At 52.1% G+C, this 17,293-nt stretch overlaps 1 protein-coding gene across 11 annotated transcripts in view; it reads right to left on the bottom strand.

The window, feature by feature from the left end:
• CASZ1 (castor zinc finger 1) overlaps positions 1 to 17,293 on the bottom strand; it is a gene marked incomplete at its 3' end in the record, with an annotated part of 150,419 nt that overhangs the window by 33,661 nt on the left and 99,465 nt on the right. For all 11 annotated transcript variants that reach the window (XM_082070013.1, XM_082070010.1, XM_082070005.1 and 8 more), the window contains 3 exons: positions 10,553 to 11,122; positions 3,666 to 4,506; positions 903 to 971 (listed from right to left, as the gene is read on the bottom strand). In XM_082070013.1, coding sequence (XP_081926139.1) covers positions 903 to 971; positions 3,666 to 4,506; positions 10,553 to 11,078 — 1,436 coding nt within the window. In that variant the 5' untranslated portion in view covers positions 11,079 to 11,122. The remainder of the gene's footprint in view (positions 1 to 902; positions 972 to 3,665; positions 4,507 to 10,552; positions 11,123 to 17,293) is intronic.

Genomic DNA, 17,293 nt, shown 5'->3' with positions numbered 1-17,293 from the left:
TCCTACATCAGGGATTTGGGCAAAAGGGATGGACAGGAAATCGCATCTCGTTCCACTCCCCAGCTAGGGAGGGCACTGCTCCCACCCCTTTCCCCTGCTGATGTGCCAAGATCTTCCCTCACAACCCCCCAGCAGCTGCTTCTGTGTACAAAGGGTGTTTGCAGTGAGTGTCCTCACTGTACAAATGGAGGATCCAACAGGCCAGGGGCAAAGGCTGATGGACCCTTGACATCATGAACTATAAACCAGGCAGGTTTTATGCTATAATCTCCTCTGTCCCTCTGGCTCTCATGGCATTACTCACTCTGACCACAACCACCTTGGGCTCCCTCTCAGCATCACTCATTCCTGACCTAAGCTTGCCCAGAGCTGTGATAAGGTGCCCTAGTCTGCACCTTATTCAGTGAAGGTTTCTCATATAAATGAGCTGCAAAATTTCCTAGGATAAACATCCCACATTGATGCCGAGACCTGCCTAAGTTGAGTCACTAGTGAATTCCTTCAGTCTAGATTCCCAGAGGTGAGATGTTCTCTGGTTGCATCCCGCAGGCACTGGACATGAGAGGTTGAACACAGCACAGCAATGGACAGAAAGAATGACAGTCAAGAGTCAGCGCTCCCATTTAAATCCTGGGCTTCTGCAGTGAAACATTTTTCCACTATTTGTCACAAAGTCTAACAGCTCTGGGGAGCGGAGCACGCTCTTGGCATGCTTGTACACCTCTCGCAGCTACTGCTCTCCCAAGCTGGGGAACAGAGCAAGTACAGATGCCAGAGGGAAATGGAAGTGCCAGTGACTGGTTTAAACACTTGATCCAGATGGACAAGACCTCATCTCTCCCACCACCACTCCACCCTCTTACTTCCAGCCGTCTCCCCAAGAAAGTGAGAGTTTTGCCTACCTGGCAATATACTTCTGGTAAATATTTACGTCTTCGCTGACAGCTGGTTTGTCAGTGGGTAATCCGTTCCTAATGAGAAACACACAGGACAGAGCTGGTTAGCAGGCACGAACACGGCACAGTCTAAGCTCCTTGTTTCTCTCACACACCACTGACACACCGGGACAGAGGGCCCAGAAAGACACCCATGGGTTTAACCTCCCTCACCCATACCCTCCAAATCCTGTGCCTTCTTTTCCTAGGGAACCACACAGTCCACCCATCACCCCTCCTGAGTGTTCTCTCTTTGCAGGACTTAGTTCAGTTTGTTGGATAAAGTAAGAGCAACCACAAAAACCTGTTTTTTTTCCACAGAAAAAAACTAAATACCCATATACAAACAAGTGATGGCCACATGAAAACAAACACATCCCTGGAGCATCTTGCAATGCTGCCCTTATGTGCACAGAAAGCCTCAACTGTGGGAGAAGACTGTGCTTCAGCCATGCCGTGAACTACTACACATTTCCTACTGCTACCCAGTCCTGGCAACGTGGCTACAGCGCCCTAGATGGGGCTTTACTGGCCTCCCTTTTTACACGTATGTCCCAACTCCAACGGACAAATAGGGCAGCAATGGTATTTATGTATTTTAATCAATGAGAAAATCAACCCAACTGGACTCAACTGTCATGTAAGTCTGGGTTACTTCATTAGGAAGCAGACAAAAGTTACATACTCTATGAATTCAGCAAGAGGAAAAAGAGATATAGGGCCAGACTCCAGGCTACCTACGAGACAGTGGCACAGCAAAGCAATGCCAGACAGGCTGTATGCAGTCTTCCTCCTCAGTTTTCCCCCAACCAGCCTCCAGACAGCTCAGTACCCTGATTTAAACAAGGACACTTTCGCACAGAGTTCACTTGAAGTGGTAGATTAGTTCAGGGCAGGTTAATAGCATTAGATGGTAGGCATTTAAACGCATGGCTAGTGCATGTGTGTGAGAGTAAGGGGTGATTCCTGGCAGGTTATTTGGTCCCAGTGGAAACTGTGAAGGGAACCCCAGATCCCAGGCACCACAGTTAGCACTTCCTCCACCAGCACAATTAATGGGCTGCTGTCTTTTGTCACAAAAGTGTGTTATCTAGTAAGCACCCTGAAGGAGTAGGGACCAGAGCCTCTTCTGTACCCCAGTGTGTGATGAGGACACTGAGAACTGCCAGTTAAGTCCCTGGCCACCTCCATTCCTGTTGCAAGCCCATCATGATGCCCCAGTCGAGGAAGTTCTGTGGCCAGAGGAGGGATCACCAGGGTGCTGCAAACCCACAGCTGCAGGTGGCAGGAAATGAGCAAAGGAAAGGAAATCAAACTGGGATTCCAGTGCAACACCAAAGCAGAGAAGAAGAGTCTCACAGCCCCCAAGCACAGCTCTAGGATGGACACTGAACTCCAGGCAGCCAAGCATTCTGTGGACTCTTCAGGCACAGAGTCCCTGGCCAAGTCACCCATCACAACAAGGCACTGTGCCTACAGAATATTTACACCACAGTGTTTTTTAATAGGAGTCCCTGCCTGCCATCTGGAGCACATACAGGGTTCATCCTGAGCAGAGGCCAGATGCAAATGTTAATAATCCTCTGCCCTTTCCCATACACCTTAACCATAGAGCTCCCAAATCTGTCTTCAAGCAGCTGGGAGGTGACTTTCACATGAAGATAGTACCATTAGCTCTGTCTTCCAGGTGCGGAAACACCGTAAGTGGGGAATGAGACCTGCTTGAGACAGCAAAGACCGCTCGAGTGAGGATTCAGCCCAAGGCCTCCAAGGCCCACTATTAAACATAAACCAGTCTTCTTCCTTACCAGAGGGCAAGGCCAGAGGTCCTAGACTTACCACAAACGACCCCATGGGATTCACAGCTCACAACAGCACCAAATTCAGAGTGAGAAATGAGTAAATCCAAACCATGACAAGAAAGCAGAGAAGTCCCTCACTCCCTGTTGCAGCCTCACATACATATGTATCTTTTCTACAGCTACCACCTCTGGAAGCCACATTAAAAAGCAATCCAAGGCTTGGCAAGGCCTTCAGATATCTCCATTCAGTCAATGGCATCACTGCAGAGATTGCCAGCAACATATGTGTAGGAGGTTATTAGTGGTAATTGGGCTAATGAGTTTGCCCAGTCTAAGGGGTAATTGAATCACCTCTATTTGTGTAGGGAACACACAAATTGAGAAGACACAGGCCTGGCCCCACAGAGTGTGTATATGCCTAAGTCCTATGAAAATTGATGGGAATTAGGCACCAAAATGTCTTCTGAGTTCTGGGACAAACAAAAAGCCCCGCCTTGCTAATGGTAAAGTCAGCAGAGTTTTGCCATTGAGTTAAATGGAAGCAAGAATCAGGTTCTCCTACAGACACAGCTGGATGCCAGGGAACCAGAAGGAGAAAGTAAAGTAGCTACAACCTTGACCTTAGAGTGCTAACAGCACCACATTCCCTCATCTTTCATTTTAACATACAAACCCAGGAACCAGTGGGCTCTAGATTCATGGTTGTGACTGCTGATGGCAGGCCACATCCTTAGTGCAAATAAGATAAGAGATTTAAGGTGCAACAGAGGATCAGACACTCCAACAGAGAGAAAAAAAAAAACAAAAGCCAAAGCATCACATGAACAGTGCAGTATTTATCATCATACGCACTGGAATTGCCCACTGATCCAAACACACTTCAGGTATGATCCTCCACTAATACAAAGATAAGTGAAAGGACACTTACTTTACTGTAGAGACTGTTCCAGTTGTGATGGAGTCTGTCTTGGAGAAAGTTGACTTCAGGTACTCAGGAGTGTTGAATGGCAATGAGACAGACTGCTCTGGCCCAGCCACAGGAGTGCTGCCGGGGGTACTGGCGAGGGGCGCAGGGGCCAGGCTGGGTGTTGGAGCTTTTACTGGAGTAAGCTTCTGAATGTTCCTCACATCATATTTGGAAGGCCGGCCCACCTTGCCTGTCTTGAAGGCGATGGCTCCTCCCATGTCTGGGCTTCCTTCTCCAGGCTTGAAAAGGTGCAAGTACTTGACGTTTTCTAGGTCATACTTGGAGGCCTTCTTGTAAGTGTTGCCATTTTGTGGCCTGATGCTCTCACCCGTCTTCAGCTTTTGAATGAAGAAGTCGTATTTGGAGGCCCGTGACATCAGGCCTTGCATCTGGGAACTGCTGGGAGAGGGCAGCGGCAGGATGGTGGCTTTGGTCTCCGTCAGCATGGAGGCATCTGGACCTGGCACCCGAATGGGCTGTGCCAGCACTGAGGAAGTTTCTTTGCCGAGCTTGGAGCCCAGCTCCTCAGATTTGGCCAAGTGCATGGGCCAAGAGAGCTGCTCTCCAGCTTTCAGTTTGCGGATGTACTCCTCGTACTTGGAGAAGCGGGCTCGTTTGCTCATGGCATCCTCGCCGGGGAGAGAGGCAGCAGCCGCAGTGGCCTCTGAGGTAGCAGCGTTCAGCTTGTCAAAGCTGATCTTGCGGGCCAGCTCATCCCGCATGTTCTGATCATCGTAGCCAAACATGCCCAGGAACTCATTCATGGTGGTGGCGGCATAATCTCGCAGCGATGAAGCTTCCCCTACAGAGAATCAAAGTGAGAGAGTCACGCAAGGCGCTGGTATTTCTTCTCCTCCCATACCAGCTCTAGTAGCGGGGAGGGGGAGTAAGGGGAGATGGGAACATGATCTACTGACGTTTGGCTCACTTGTTAGGTTTTACGACTCTTAAATTAATTTGTTTTAAAAAAAAAAGTAATTAATACTGGGGTAAAATAAAAAGAGTTCATCAATGCCAGGAAAATCAATTTCCTAAATGTTCTAGCCGATGGCTTTTCAGTACATTAAACAAAGTTTCATAAATGTCTCTGCACTCTTGCCTTGGCCTAATATGAAGAAAAAGTAATTTTACTGGAAGTGAGACCAACGCCAATATGCCGAGGTTTGTACAGGTCTGTCCTTGTGTGTGCCTGTAAATGGCAGGAGGGGCAGAGAGGCAGTGTGTCTGCATGTGTAAGGGGGGGCAGGAACACGTGAGATACACTGCGTGTGTTGGGGATGGCATGGTGCAAAACAGAGAAGGGAAACACAGCAAGACAATGTACGGGGTGGAGCAGGAGGAGGGCAGAATGGAGACGTGCAGAGCAGAGAAGCTGCAGAGGTAGCAATGGGTGAAGGTGAGGGAAGAGCCGCAAAGGCTGTATGTATGAGAAGCTCGGCAGTGAGGAGCGGGGGTGAGGACTGCAGAAGGCGAGACAGAGATAGGATAGTGCCCCATAGGTGTTGCAGTCCTTCCCTGTTGATTTTGTAAGGTTTCTTTCCACGCAACTTCCTTCCTTCCCAATGACCAGAGAGCTCCTATTCTCCACATGAAAAGGGGCCGCAGCTCAGTGAAGGCTGCTGAAACCCACAGGGAGCTTTCTGAGCAGCCAGGAACAGCTTCCACTGAGACCAGGAAAGGGAAAAGTCCATACAAGTGCAAGACAGGTAAGAAACAGCCTTCTCTCCATCAGGATTTGGACTGAGGACAGACGGAGCTGTTGCCCTGCTGTTGGCTCCAGAGAAGGGCAGAAAGCCTGTTCTCTGCAGTGTGGGTTGGGGAAAGGGCAGGAAGGGCTTCGTCTACCTGATCACAAAGAGGAAGAATAAGCACAAACTGTCCTTCCTTGGGCCTCTCCCTCCCCTCCTCCCTCAGGCAGTTTCACAGGCCACCAGGAGGGGAAGAACACACATCTGGAGGTCACCCAATATCAGTGTAAAGGAGGAAATAAAGATTGCTCTGACGTGCCAGCTTGGACTCATTTAGGCTTCAGTCTGACACAGCGCTCCTCCTCCTCTCCCTCTTGCTTTCTCCTGCAGAGTAAAGATTTACGGTGTGCAGGATTCCTTCAAACCTCCCTCGTCATCTTTTCCAATCACTCCAGCTCTCATGGGCAAGCACACTCTTTCACAGGGAGCCAGCATAGGCAGGTACACTGGCAGCAGAATGGAGGTTCTGGGCACTGGGTCCAGCTCAAACCAAATCAGCACTGCCTTGAAACACAGTGGAAAAGGAAGGCACCAAACACAGCCACGGCTCAGCAGATCCAAGACCTGAAAATGGACCCCTAGGATTTGGGGGATGACAGCCAGTGATGCCATACGCACAGGTATGCACATACATGAGAGCATTTCTGCACACACAAGACCTCATCAAGGAGCAAAGTCAAGTTCAGAGCCATCAGCTTCCACAGGACTGTACAGAAGAGACTGCCTGCAACAGGCACTAACATGTGCAAGACCATGACAGTCGTATTCCTGTTTCAATACTGCCCAGTAGAGCTGTGTTCATGCAGCACAAGTGCTGCTGCTCTCATTGCCTGTGTACATGGTACGTGCAAAAGACAACGTGGTGTTTGGCTCAGGTTGTAGCTTTTTGTCCTCGCACCCCACCACGGGTCAGTATTAATCTTAAAGGACATGAAACGCACAGGCATGCCCCACAGTGTCCAATAACAAGACTTGTCAGAAGGAAATTACTCCATCCCCAGAGGCAGGATCCCTTCATCTGTGCTTCCCCACTTGGCCCACTCCCGTGGCCCCTCCAACACCCTACCAAAGCCATCAACTTTATTTTTCACACACATATTAAATAATTTCATCTTGTTTTAAAGCAGTTCCCCTTTTCACCTCTTTTTCTCTCTTCTCTACCTCCATTTCAGTGTAATCCTATGACCCAACTGAAGAGATTAAACCCATGAAATCCCTACCAGGTCTAACACTTCTCTCTTTCTGTTAAATCTGCTTTCCCTGTTCTGCTTTTTCTCTCTTTTTGGACCTGTAGAACAATCCCCTAGGCTCCTTCTCAATGCCCTGAGCTCCAAGCACTACACAGAAAAACTCTAGCCAGCTTGTGCCAAACTGCAAGGGAGAAAGAATACCACAGATAGGATCAGATAGGAAATTAAACTATTAAGTGTGATTTTTACTAGCTTTAACAGCTGCCCTGAAATCCAGCCAACCCCCTTCCTTCTTTATCCTAACCTGCAGCACACAAAAAAGAGGGGAGACCCCCTTTTTCAATCCCACATCTCCAATCAGTTTTACAAATTCCAGCTTGGTTCAGGCCTCACAGACATCACAAATCCAGATAAAAGATGCAAGAAAACCAGTATTTTAACACTTGAGAAAATTAAATGTTGTAGGAGACCAGCTCCTTTTTAAATGTCTCTCATCAACACACCTGCTCTTTGGTATCCATGTGGCTAGACCTCTCAATTTGTGCAAACAATGAGATGCAAAACCCATAGGAAAGGGGGAGTTTTCAGGCCTTTCTTTGAGCTTTGCAAAGTCTGAGCTTGAGTTCAGGTTTCACTAGCCTGGGTTTAATCCCCTCACCCCCCCTCAAACACCTTGCATTCTGCTTTTCCACCAACAAAGCCCCCAAAGCCAAGACAACCTTCATTTATTTGCACAGACACCTAACCATAAGAGTAGAAAACCCTTCCCATACCCTCAAGAAGACAAAAGTGATGCAGGACAGTGGCTGGAAAACAAATCCCTGTGAAAAGTGCACAGCCCTGGAAGGCACAAGGGGCAATGTCCCCGAGTCTACATTCCCCTCCCCTGCACCGCATTTTTCTCTCCTTTTCTATGTGATAATAAAAGGGCTCCCTCTCCCCTTGCTGCTGCTCTCCATTTGTGGGCATTGCCAAAGAGCAGAGATCTGTCTGTCTCGGAGCAGCTATCGTATCACAAAGGATCCGAAGCTAGCAAAAAAGGGGCTAAAAATAGCCGGCAGCAGCACACTATATATGGAAGGAAAAGCAAAACAGCCCAAATGGAGTGCAAGGTCTGATACTGGGGGATGGGACATCCCAGCCAGGGCTCTGTCCTTTATTCTGCTTGGGAGGGAACACATATCGACTTGGGGGCTACAGGATAATGGCCAAGAACCCGGCACTCATCATGTATGTTCTCCCAAGTGGAGTTTCCCTGGGAAATTATGAAGAGAAACCCCCCTTGTTGAAAACAAAGCCAATATTCCCTTTCTAAGAGACGTAGCCAACAGGCTAAGAAAAGGAGAACTTTGAGAAAGCTTGTAAAGGGAAAGCTCCTGGTGACTACTTTACCCCACTATAGCAACAGGCAGAGTAAAGAACATGGGACTGTAAAGGAAAATATCCCTGGGTATGTGTGCGTCAGTGAGAGATTGTGGAAAGGGATCTCTGTCCGAGACTCTACTGGGAAATCTAAATGCTATATATAAATGTGTGTAGAGAAGCGTGGGTCAGTCAGTGTGCAGGACAGGGTGCGCGAATGAATGAAGAATCATATCTGCATGTCCAGATCAGCTTCTGACACCCATCTCCTGACGGACGCCAGCTCTGTGACTCCCGAACGCTTCTCAATTTCAAATGCTGCTGAGCACGGCCAGCTCTGTCTCCTCCATGTCCTCAGAACCTTCAAAAGCAGGTTCCTGCGATCACTCCCCCAAAAGCCACACTGACTGGGAGGGCAGAGCTGTATTCCTCTCATCTGACTGCCTTCTGCTACCCCCAACTCAAAGGGAAAAAAACCCTCCTATTTGTATGGGCAGTTCCGAGTCTCACTGGAATAAACTTAACTTGCATCTGGTGGCACCAGGTCTGAGAGGACTCAGTGATGAACAGCTTAAAATCCATTTTCTGGAACATGGACAGAAAAAGACAGAGAAGAACCTTGTCCTTTCCAAAGCAAGGCATGTTTCAGTTTGTGCTTTCCAGGGAAATGCTGCAACGACATTTACAACAGGAATCTCGAAAGAGACACTCCAGACCTGGCAGCACCTCTGTTTGCAAGTCAAATAGGGGGTGGGATTTTTGTAAACAGGACCCCCATGTGCCATTACCTGCTTTAAGCATAAACGAGTCTTCAGCCCCCCAAGAATGCTATACATTTTTGCCTAGTCCTTTGACAATACAGCCCTACAAATGCATTTTACTGATGACTCCTCCAGTGAGAAACCTCAGTTATTTTTCATTATCCCCAGTTTGGGAACATATTTTTTACATTTAAGTTCCCCTCCTTTTAGTTTTCATAGCAAATAAAAGCTGCAAAGGGAGGGAGGGAATTAAAACAAACTAAAAACGGAGTCCAGGCACAATCACCTTGTGTCTGGGAACGACAAGGGCTTTCCTATCAAAGGAAACTGAAGGTCACACTTTTCCTCATTGATCTTGCAATGTTTGTTAATTACTCTGTCACTGATGTGGCGAAGGATAATTAAACAGCTCTGTTTATATCTTATATGCATAATTATGTGCGCTGCCACTGAACTCGTGAAGACTAGAGAATGTGCCTCTCCAGAAGGGGAACGGACAGACGGAGATGAGTTTCAGCTGCATTATTAACAGGAGGAGGAAAACATGCGCGCACACAAAAGGAGGAAAGTTTGATGGATTCACAAAGTGCTGAGATCAGGGGAGGGGTGTGTGCAGGTGGAGCAGATTAGGGGAGATCTTTCAATTACAGAACCAATCCAGCTGAGTGACAAATTGGGGGAGGGAGCTGCTTTGCCCTCATGGAGAGAATTCAATTTACCCTAAGCTTTTACCAAGGTTTAGCACTCATACACCCCCCAAAATCAATCTGGGGCAAACCTGGCTATCAGAACTGAGAAAGAAATTGAGCAGGAGCTTTCCCCAATATCTCTTGCTGAATTCAGCTTTTGAATAAACCAGGAAATAAGGCAGAAACTATCTGAAAATAAGAAAGGTGCACACAGCCTGGGGGAGAACACCTCACGGCACCCCAGGCAGAAGCGGTGGGGACACAGAGCTCTGGAAGCGACAGACTGAGCAGCTGGAGCCCACACTCGGGTGCAGCAAGGGACCGGTGTGGGGACAGCTCTGCTACAGGCCCTTCTGTGACACCCAGGGAGGGGCAGCTGTCCCGGGGGCCGGCCGCGGGAAGCGCCGGGGACGGGCAGCCCCGGCGCCCCTCACGGGATGTGCCGCCACCCCGGGCTCCCCACCGCTCCTTCCCCCAGGAAAACCTGCCGCCTACCTCCTGCCTCCCGCCGCGGCTTCCGGAACCTTCTCCCGGCCGGCGGGGCGCGGAGCGGCCGCCTCAGCAAAGGGCATCGCACAAGATGGCGGCGCCGGCGCCACACGTGCCGCCCGCCCGGAGCCCGCGGGGAGCGGGCGGGGCCGGGGAAGGGGCGGCGCCAAGCGCGGCCGTGGCGCGTTCACACAACCCCGCCTGCAGCACAACGTGCTGCACCGCGATGCAGCGCCCTGCAGTGCACTGCACAGCGTGCATGTGAACATCCTGCAAAGGACACAAGGGCACTCTCTGCTTCCCCCGCCCCCATGCATGAATGCATGACCAGAAACCAACACACACCACTGATCGCTCTATCGGAATGGTGTGGAGGAGCCTGAGTGGGCACATCTACTCTGCCATCACACAGCCCTCTGGGGAAGGGGAGGCTGAACCAGAGGAAAACTCAGCATGGTGACAAGAGCACAATGCCCAGTGGCCAGAGAGGCCTCTGCGAGGGGCTGGGGCCTTCACCCCAGACAGTCGCTGGCACGGCCACGCTGTCCCACAGAAAATGCCACCGTGAAGCTGCCCCGCGCAGGGAGGCGGAGGGGACAGGGATCTTACCTGAGGTGGTTCCTCCCCCCAGCTTGGAGCCCGTCTCGCCGCTGGAGGACCGGTAGGCATCGTCCTTCGAGGCTGTCCCGTCCGAATCCCTGTCATCCAAGAAGCTGCCATCCTGCGAGCCCCTCAGAGCATCCGCCTCGTCCCCGTTATCTTCCTCATCGCTGCAGCCCTTGGGCTGCACCATGTAAACCCCTTCGGGGGGCACCTCCGCGCTCTCAGCACCCTTACATTCCTTGCCCTCCACTCGCCCCAGCAAGGGCTCCTCGTTGTATTCCCCGTTCACCCATTTCTCAATCACCTCCCTCCTTTTGTCCTCCTCGATCTTCTGCACGTGGCTGAGTCCATCTGAAAACTCTGTCCCCAGCTCCTTGGTCCCAGGCTGAGGCAGGTCCTTGTTGCTGCCGTCCCGCTGCGGCCCCTTGTCCGCTCGCGCCTGTTCGGCTCCCCCGTGGTCGAAGACGACCTGACGGCTCAGCTTGGCACAGATTGCATTTAGCTTCAGGCCGCCTTTGCGCTTGGCAGCCATTGTGGGTTTTCCTGAGGTTGCGTCAGTGCATATAGTTCTTTCAGCTGGAAAAAGAGAGGGGAAAGAAGCAAGGAAGGGCATTAGTGGGGTCAGACAACTTGAACCCCAACAGCAAATAGCTGGTCCCAACCCAAAGGTCTTCGGGCATGGCCAGTGTCATCCTTTACAAGGTGGGACTGCCATGTTTTTAAGCTCCCAGTGGACACCCCATCAGGAGAGCCTGGAGGGAGGCACCTTCTGAACCCGCTGGTACCAAGGGATGCCGCTGGCCCCCAGAAACAGGCCCATATTCACACTGGGACTGAACGGGGCTCAAAAGCTCCCAAGCATCTCAGGCAGGTGAAGGTACAGACCAGCCTTTGCTCCTGGCTCAGGTGGGACACAAAGTCTGTTAAAGCCTGACCTGCTCCCTCCTTCAGGCTGCAGCACCACCTGCTCTGAGCTCCCCAGCTCCATCCCAGACGCGCTGGCTGCCAAAACCACACCAGTAACTGCACCCAAGCATCTGTAGCAGGGAGAACAGCTTCCCAAATCTAACCCTAGGGATGGTGAGGAAGTCACTGGATGGGGTTTACGCGTAGTCTCAGAGAAGAGAACCAGTATGCACCAGGAAGAACCACTATGGGATGGGAGCCCTGGACTGGTGTGTGGCAGACGTATGGGAGAAAATTGCTGTGGGTTGGTATCAGCTGATCAGGCCCCTTTGCCTGCTCGATCGCTCGCTCTTGCGCACACACAGGAAATTCTGCTCTCACACTTCCCAGCACAATCAACTAATTAGTGTGGGTTTGTTATTTTAATGTAGTTTATTCATATGTGACAGCTAGTAAAGGAGGGGTAAGAGAAAGTGGGGGGAGAAAGGAAGAAGGTAAGGTCTTAACTTCAAGGTCACAGAGAATCTTCAACAGTCCCTATCAGAGTCACTTGCATAATTACTGCACCAAAAATTAACAAGATTCAATCACAAATAAAACAAAAAAAAACTATGCTAAAGCAGCTGCATTGTCTTATTTCCCTCTTTATTCATGATACCTCTGAGAGACACCCAGGCTAAGAAGGTTGAAAGGTCCCAAGGCAAGAAACCTGCCCCCAGCCTGGCTCTTCCCCAGAGACCCTGCTCTGTGACCCAGCGCTTGGGAAAATAACCTGATACAACAGCTGCCGGACACGTGCCACCGCAGTTACTGTGGGGACATTGCTGGAGATCCCTCCAAAATGTGCTCTTGGACTCTATGTCATGTTGAACAGGGCCTGTCACATGGACAGCAAACTGAAACCGTCTCCAGACCTCAAATGGTGAGGACGGTTCCTCCCTGGTGGCAGCTCAGCCCACACCTCCCTGTCACCAGCGCAGAGGTGCTGCTCCACAGAAGCACGGTGAGATTAATCAGACCCCCTACAATGCATCCAGAAGCCATCGTGACAGCCCCTAATCCTGTAACATGACAGCCCAATACAAACAGACTGAAACTTTAGACCTGCTGTCCGAGAGCCAGAGAGTGGCTGCTTAGCGTAAACTCCTGACAGCTTCAGACACTTCCCTGTCCAGGACTGCAAGAAAAATAACCCCATGACAAATATATCAGCCCCACAACACAAATGGAGGCAAAATGTATCCCTCCGCTTTCCAAACACACGTCCCCCCAGCACTAACACCTCTGTGAAATTACGCTTTCATGAAGGCAAAGCACACATTTCTCCCCAACACGTACCTCCCCATCTAGGAATTAGAGCTGCTCAGGAGCTGTGTGCGCGCTGGCACGCTCCGTAAATGCAGTCACACACACAGGGGTTAAAAAGACCCGTCTCCCCAAAATACATTCCTGTACGCTTCCCCACGCACCTCCCTTTCACACGTTCCCCCGCCACACACGCACAGTCCTCGCGCGTACAGACGGGCACAGACGCCCATGAAGCTGCAACAGTCTCTGTGTGCTGGCACCTTCCCTTCCCGTCACATTCCCACTCTATTTAGGGCAGAAAGTGAAGGCCAATCCTATGCGCAACTGGTACCAGAGCGGGAATCTCGGGAGGCTGCCGTGAGCTCCAACTGGAGCCTGGCCAGGACACCTACGGCTCCCACTCGGCGCAGCGCCAGCCCCGCCGGCCGCAGGTGCTGGGACGGCGCCTCCCGCGCCATGCAGGGCCTGCCCGCGCTGGGCACCGGGTCAGCGCTGCATCCCCGCGCCGCTCTGCCCAGCGCCGCCTGGTCGCTCCTGGCCATTCCCCGTCCGCGTTCTCACGATCCCCAGCCCCGCTGAACCGGTGAGCTCAGCGCGGCTCGCAGCTGGAGATAACTGGGAGGCAGACACGCGGCAGCCCAAACCCCCGCTGGCCTCCCCCCTTTCTGCGGTGAGGGCAGGTCCCATTATTCTGGTCTGGAGGTGAACAGCCAAGTGCGTGCACCAGCCGGCAAATGAATATATAAATATTTATTCAAAGGAAGAGAGAAACAGACGTTCCGAGGCTGCACTTGCTGCGTACGCAGCAACTCCATCCAGGGAGCCTGCAACTTGTCTTCCCCTCCTGTTCCTGCCCCTGCCATCTCGCACCCCCCGGCTCTGCCCTTCTGCCCCCCCAGCTTCTGCCCCCCAGCTCCTGCCCTTCCTCTCTGCATCTTTCCTGTCCCTTCTCCTTGTGTTTGGGATTTTCTTGAGCACAGCAATGCTGCTCTTTAACATTTTGAAAATCTTCTCCTAAAGTTTAAGCTAAAAATAAAGCAAGTTCTTAACATGTACCTTTCCCTGATCTATAAACTTGACCCTCCCAGAGACCTGAGATGGGATCTGACCTGTAGCACCAGGACTCTTATGTATCTCCATTCTTTGCGTGTATGGCTGCAAGAATTCTGAACTCCCCGTGTCTTCTGCCAGCCTTGCAATCAACTCTGAGCAAACCCGGACACATCATTTTATCTTTCCATTAACTTATTTCCTTGTCTATGGAAGGGATTGGGCACTACCTATATCAACATTTCTGTTCCCCCTTTTCAGGCTGTCAGCTTTGAAAGTCGCAGGGCACCCTTCTCACAAAGAAGCACGGAAGGTGGGCATCAGACCACGGGGGACCAGAGCATCTGTGTTTCCTTCCCTCGGCAGAGGGAGGGGAGTTGAGCTGCTAAGAGAGGGACCCTCGTACCTGCCCCAAGTCAGGATCACCAGGCAGGCAGGGACCCCCAAAGCCAGGCAGAGGCTCCCTCCCCCAGGCCGAGCTCCCCACCCCAAATCACCCTGCATCTCCATCACACTGTTTAAAGATTCCATACTAAGTAAACATCCCCCTTCATTTTCTTCGTCTAAATAGAAATGTTTTGATTTCACATCAATCTGAGGAAGCCATTTATAACCTGAGCTTGTCACATGGACTTTTCATCTCTGCCCAGGACAAACTCTCCCACATGCTCTATTTACACTGAACACTTCCTCTGAAAACAATGCCACCGGGAGTTTACTCCGCTTGCCCCCTCCCCACACCCTGCGAGGAGACACCGGCTCCCTCCGCTCCGCACCGAGCCCCGTGGCATCTTGCGAGCAAACCTCCCTGTGAAGGAAAAGGACAGCTTGCCGCAGCCAGGCCTTGCAAGGAGGACAAAACCCACCGCACCATTTTGCTGCCTTGTCACCCCTTGAACTTGCTGCTGCCAAGACCAGGTTGCTGCCACCTTCCTCCGGTCCCCCTGCGTGCAGCTCTGGGCTCTGTCCCTCCACGCAGTCCCCAAAGCAGCAGTTTCTCACCCTCGAACTCCAGTTTGGTGCTGCCGAGGTGGGCGCAGTTAGCTCTGCCTCCCCCGAGGGACAAGAGGGGCTGCAAGGGGCACGGCGTGCAGGAGCGAAGGGCTTTGCAGCGCCGACAAAAACAGGGCATCCCGGCTGAGAGGTGAACTGGGCTGCAATGGGAAAGTCTGGGGTCTCAGGGAAACGGAAAGAGAGCTGAAGTTTGGCTTTGGCTTGGGGTGAACAGAGAAACACACCCTTGTAGCGGGGAGAAAGGGACTTGGCTGTGAAAAAGTGGTGAGAAGAGCTGGGGTGCAGCGGGGGTCCCGCCGGCTGGGCAGGGGCGGAGGGGGCGGGAGGGACAGGGGTGCTGGCTGGGGAGGGACAGCACGCTGTCACTTCAGAGGGACGGGTACGTTGAACAGATGGAGCTTTCGTATTCCTATTGAAGAGTTTTAAGCCCAGCTGAGCAGCTCCGTTCAGGAGGGAGGTCCCAGTGCCAGCTTTCCAGGAGCTGCAAGCTCTCATTCGATTAATTATTAACAGCATTATTTGGGGCGGGGAGGGGGAGGGAAGGAGGACCGACATGCTGCACAGGCCTTTTCTTTTTTTAACCACTCTGGTGCAAGGTTGACTGGAGAGACTCCAGCCTGCCCAGGAGCCCCGAGCAAAGCGGGCAGCACGGCTTGCTGGGGTGGGGGCGAGGACGCTTCACACGTGAGCTGGTGTCCCTAAGACGGAGCCAAACCTTGGCAGCAGAAGGCCGCTGGGGCACTGGGAACACGCTTCCTCGGAGCGATGCCCTGGCAGTGCCCAGCCACACGCCCGAGGAGGCAGGGAAAGCCGCCAAACGCTCAGCCCCTTCCAGAAAACATTTCCCCTCCAGCACGATGACTTGCGCATTATCCCAGGCAGGGCCAGGGCAAAGGCAGCAAGAGCCCAGGCATGGCCCACAACGCGTGAGAGTGGATTTAGTGTGTATATTTTCCCCTCTTCAGTTTATCAATAAAACATTTTATTGCTTTCAGCCCAGGAAATGACCTTGGATTAGTGGATGCTGTCTCTTCTGGCTGACCTTGGGGAGTTCACAAAGGTTCTTTCACAACCTGCTCTGCCCTGCGAGCATGGATCCCTCCCGTGCGCGTCGGCGTGAAGCCGGGGAAAGCCCTGGGTGCGAGAGCTGGACCTGACAGGCTCCAGCCCAGCGCCGGGCACGGAGGAGAAGGAGAATCAAAGACGTGGGAGGAGAGACGAAGCGAGTAGCCAGGGCGTCCTTACGGAAGCATTGCCAGCTACACTCCCTGCTTTCCCAGGGCCATGAGGGCTCTCCCTGCACAGCCCGTCCATAAACTGTAGAGGAAAAGCTGGGGACTCCGCTCTGGTCCCCGTGGCCAGCGCTTGTCAGAGCGCAGCCTGCGTTCAGCACTGCCTGACCTCCTGCCTGCCACACCGGCATCTCCAGCTGCACGAGAGGCCACTTTTCTCCTCCTTTCCAGCTCCTGGAGCCTGGTTTGACCCTGGCCCAAAGGGGCAGAGATCAGTACCAGTTCCCTCCAGTGAGCCTGTCCTGCCTCCCTTTCCTCAGCATACAGAAACCAGCTCTGGGCAGTGAACCCCTGAGGGGAACGGGGAGCAATGTGGCTCCGGAGATGCTGGTGCCCTGAACTGGGAGTGCTGGCCAGGTGGGCTGCTCCTGCTTCCCATTTGGCTTCTCTGGTGCTGCTGCTGGGGTTTCTCCAGGAAAACAGCTCATGAACACGGGGAGCATCCCTTTCCCCAAACAGAAAATAGCCACATCATCTCTGAATGGTGTGTATTCTCACTGCAGAAATGTTATAATGAAGGGAGGGAATGGGACAGGAGAAGCTGAGAGGAATTTTCCTCCTTCAGGGAACAGAAACTACAAGCACAGAGGGCTAATGCCGAGCTCTAAGCCTGAGCGAGGTCCCCGCGCTGCAGGGCAAAGCCTGCAAGGGTGCTGCAGCACAGGGCGCCGTGCGCCTGGCAACCCTCCCTTTCCAGCCATGTCCTCCCCCAGCGTCCCCCTGCTGTGTCCCCTCGTACTGGGCACAGAGGGTCCCCATCCGACACCCCCAGCTCTTCTTGTACCGCGTGAAGAGGCTTTGCCCAGACACGGAGGCCCCCCCGAACACGCTCCCAGCCCCCAGGTGCCCGTTTTCTCCAGTCGCGTCCTCCTGAAGAGCGAGCCCTAAAGTGTTAACGGCGATTGGTGAAATGGCACAGCAGATTGCTACAATAAATAATTTACTGATATTTATAAATATTCAAATCAGCAGGCTTCAGAAATTGAAAGGGGGGGGCTGAGCTGACGGGGAGGAGGGGTGTTTAGGGAGGGGAGGGGGGGCTGACATTAATTCTCAGGCTCTCCAAATTCATTTGAGAACTGTTTCTCATTTCAAACAAATATTAAATCTTTTGGTGTCAAGCCTCCAAAATAAAATACCAAATAGAAAGTCACCACCCTCGCGGTGACCGATGCCT

Source organism: Streptopelia decaocto (assembly GCF_964273445.1).
Source record: "Streptopelia decaocto genome assembly, chromosome: 20".
Taxonomy (NCBI): Eukaryota; Metazoa; Chordata; class Aves; order Columbiformes; family Columbidae; genus Streptopelia; species Streptopelia decaocto.
The sequence above is the reverse complement of the archived record's forward strand: the minus strand, read 5'-3'. Positions and strand labels throughout refer to the sequence as shown.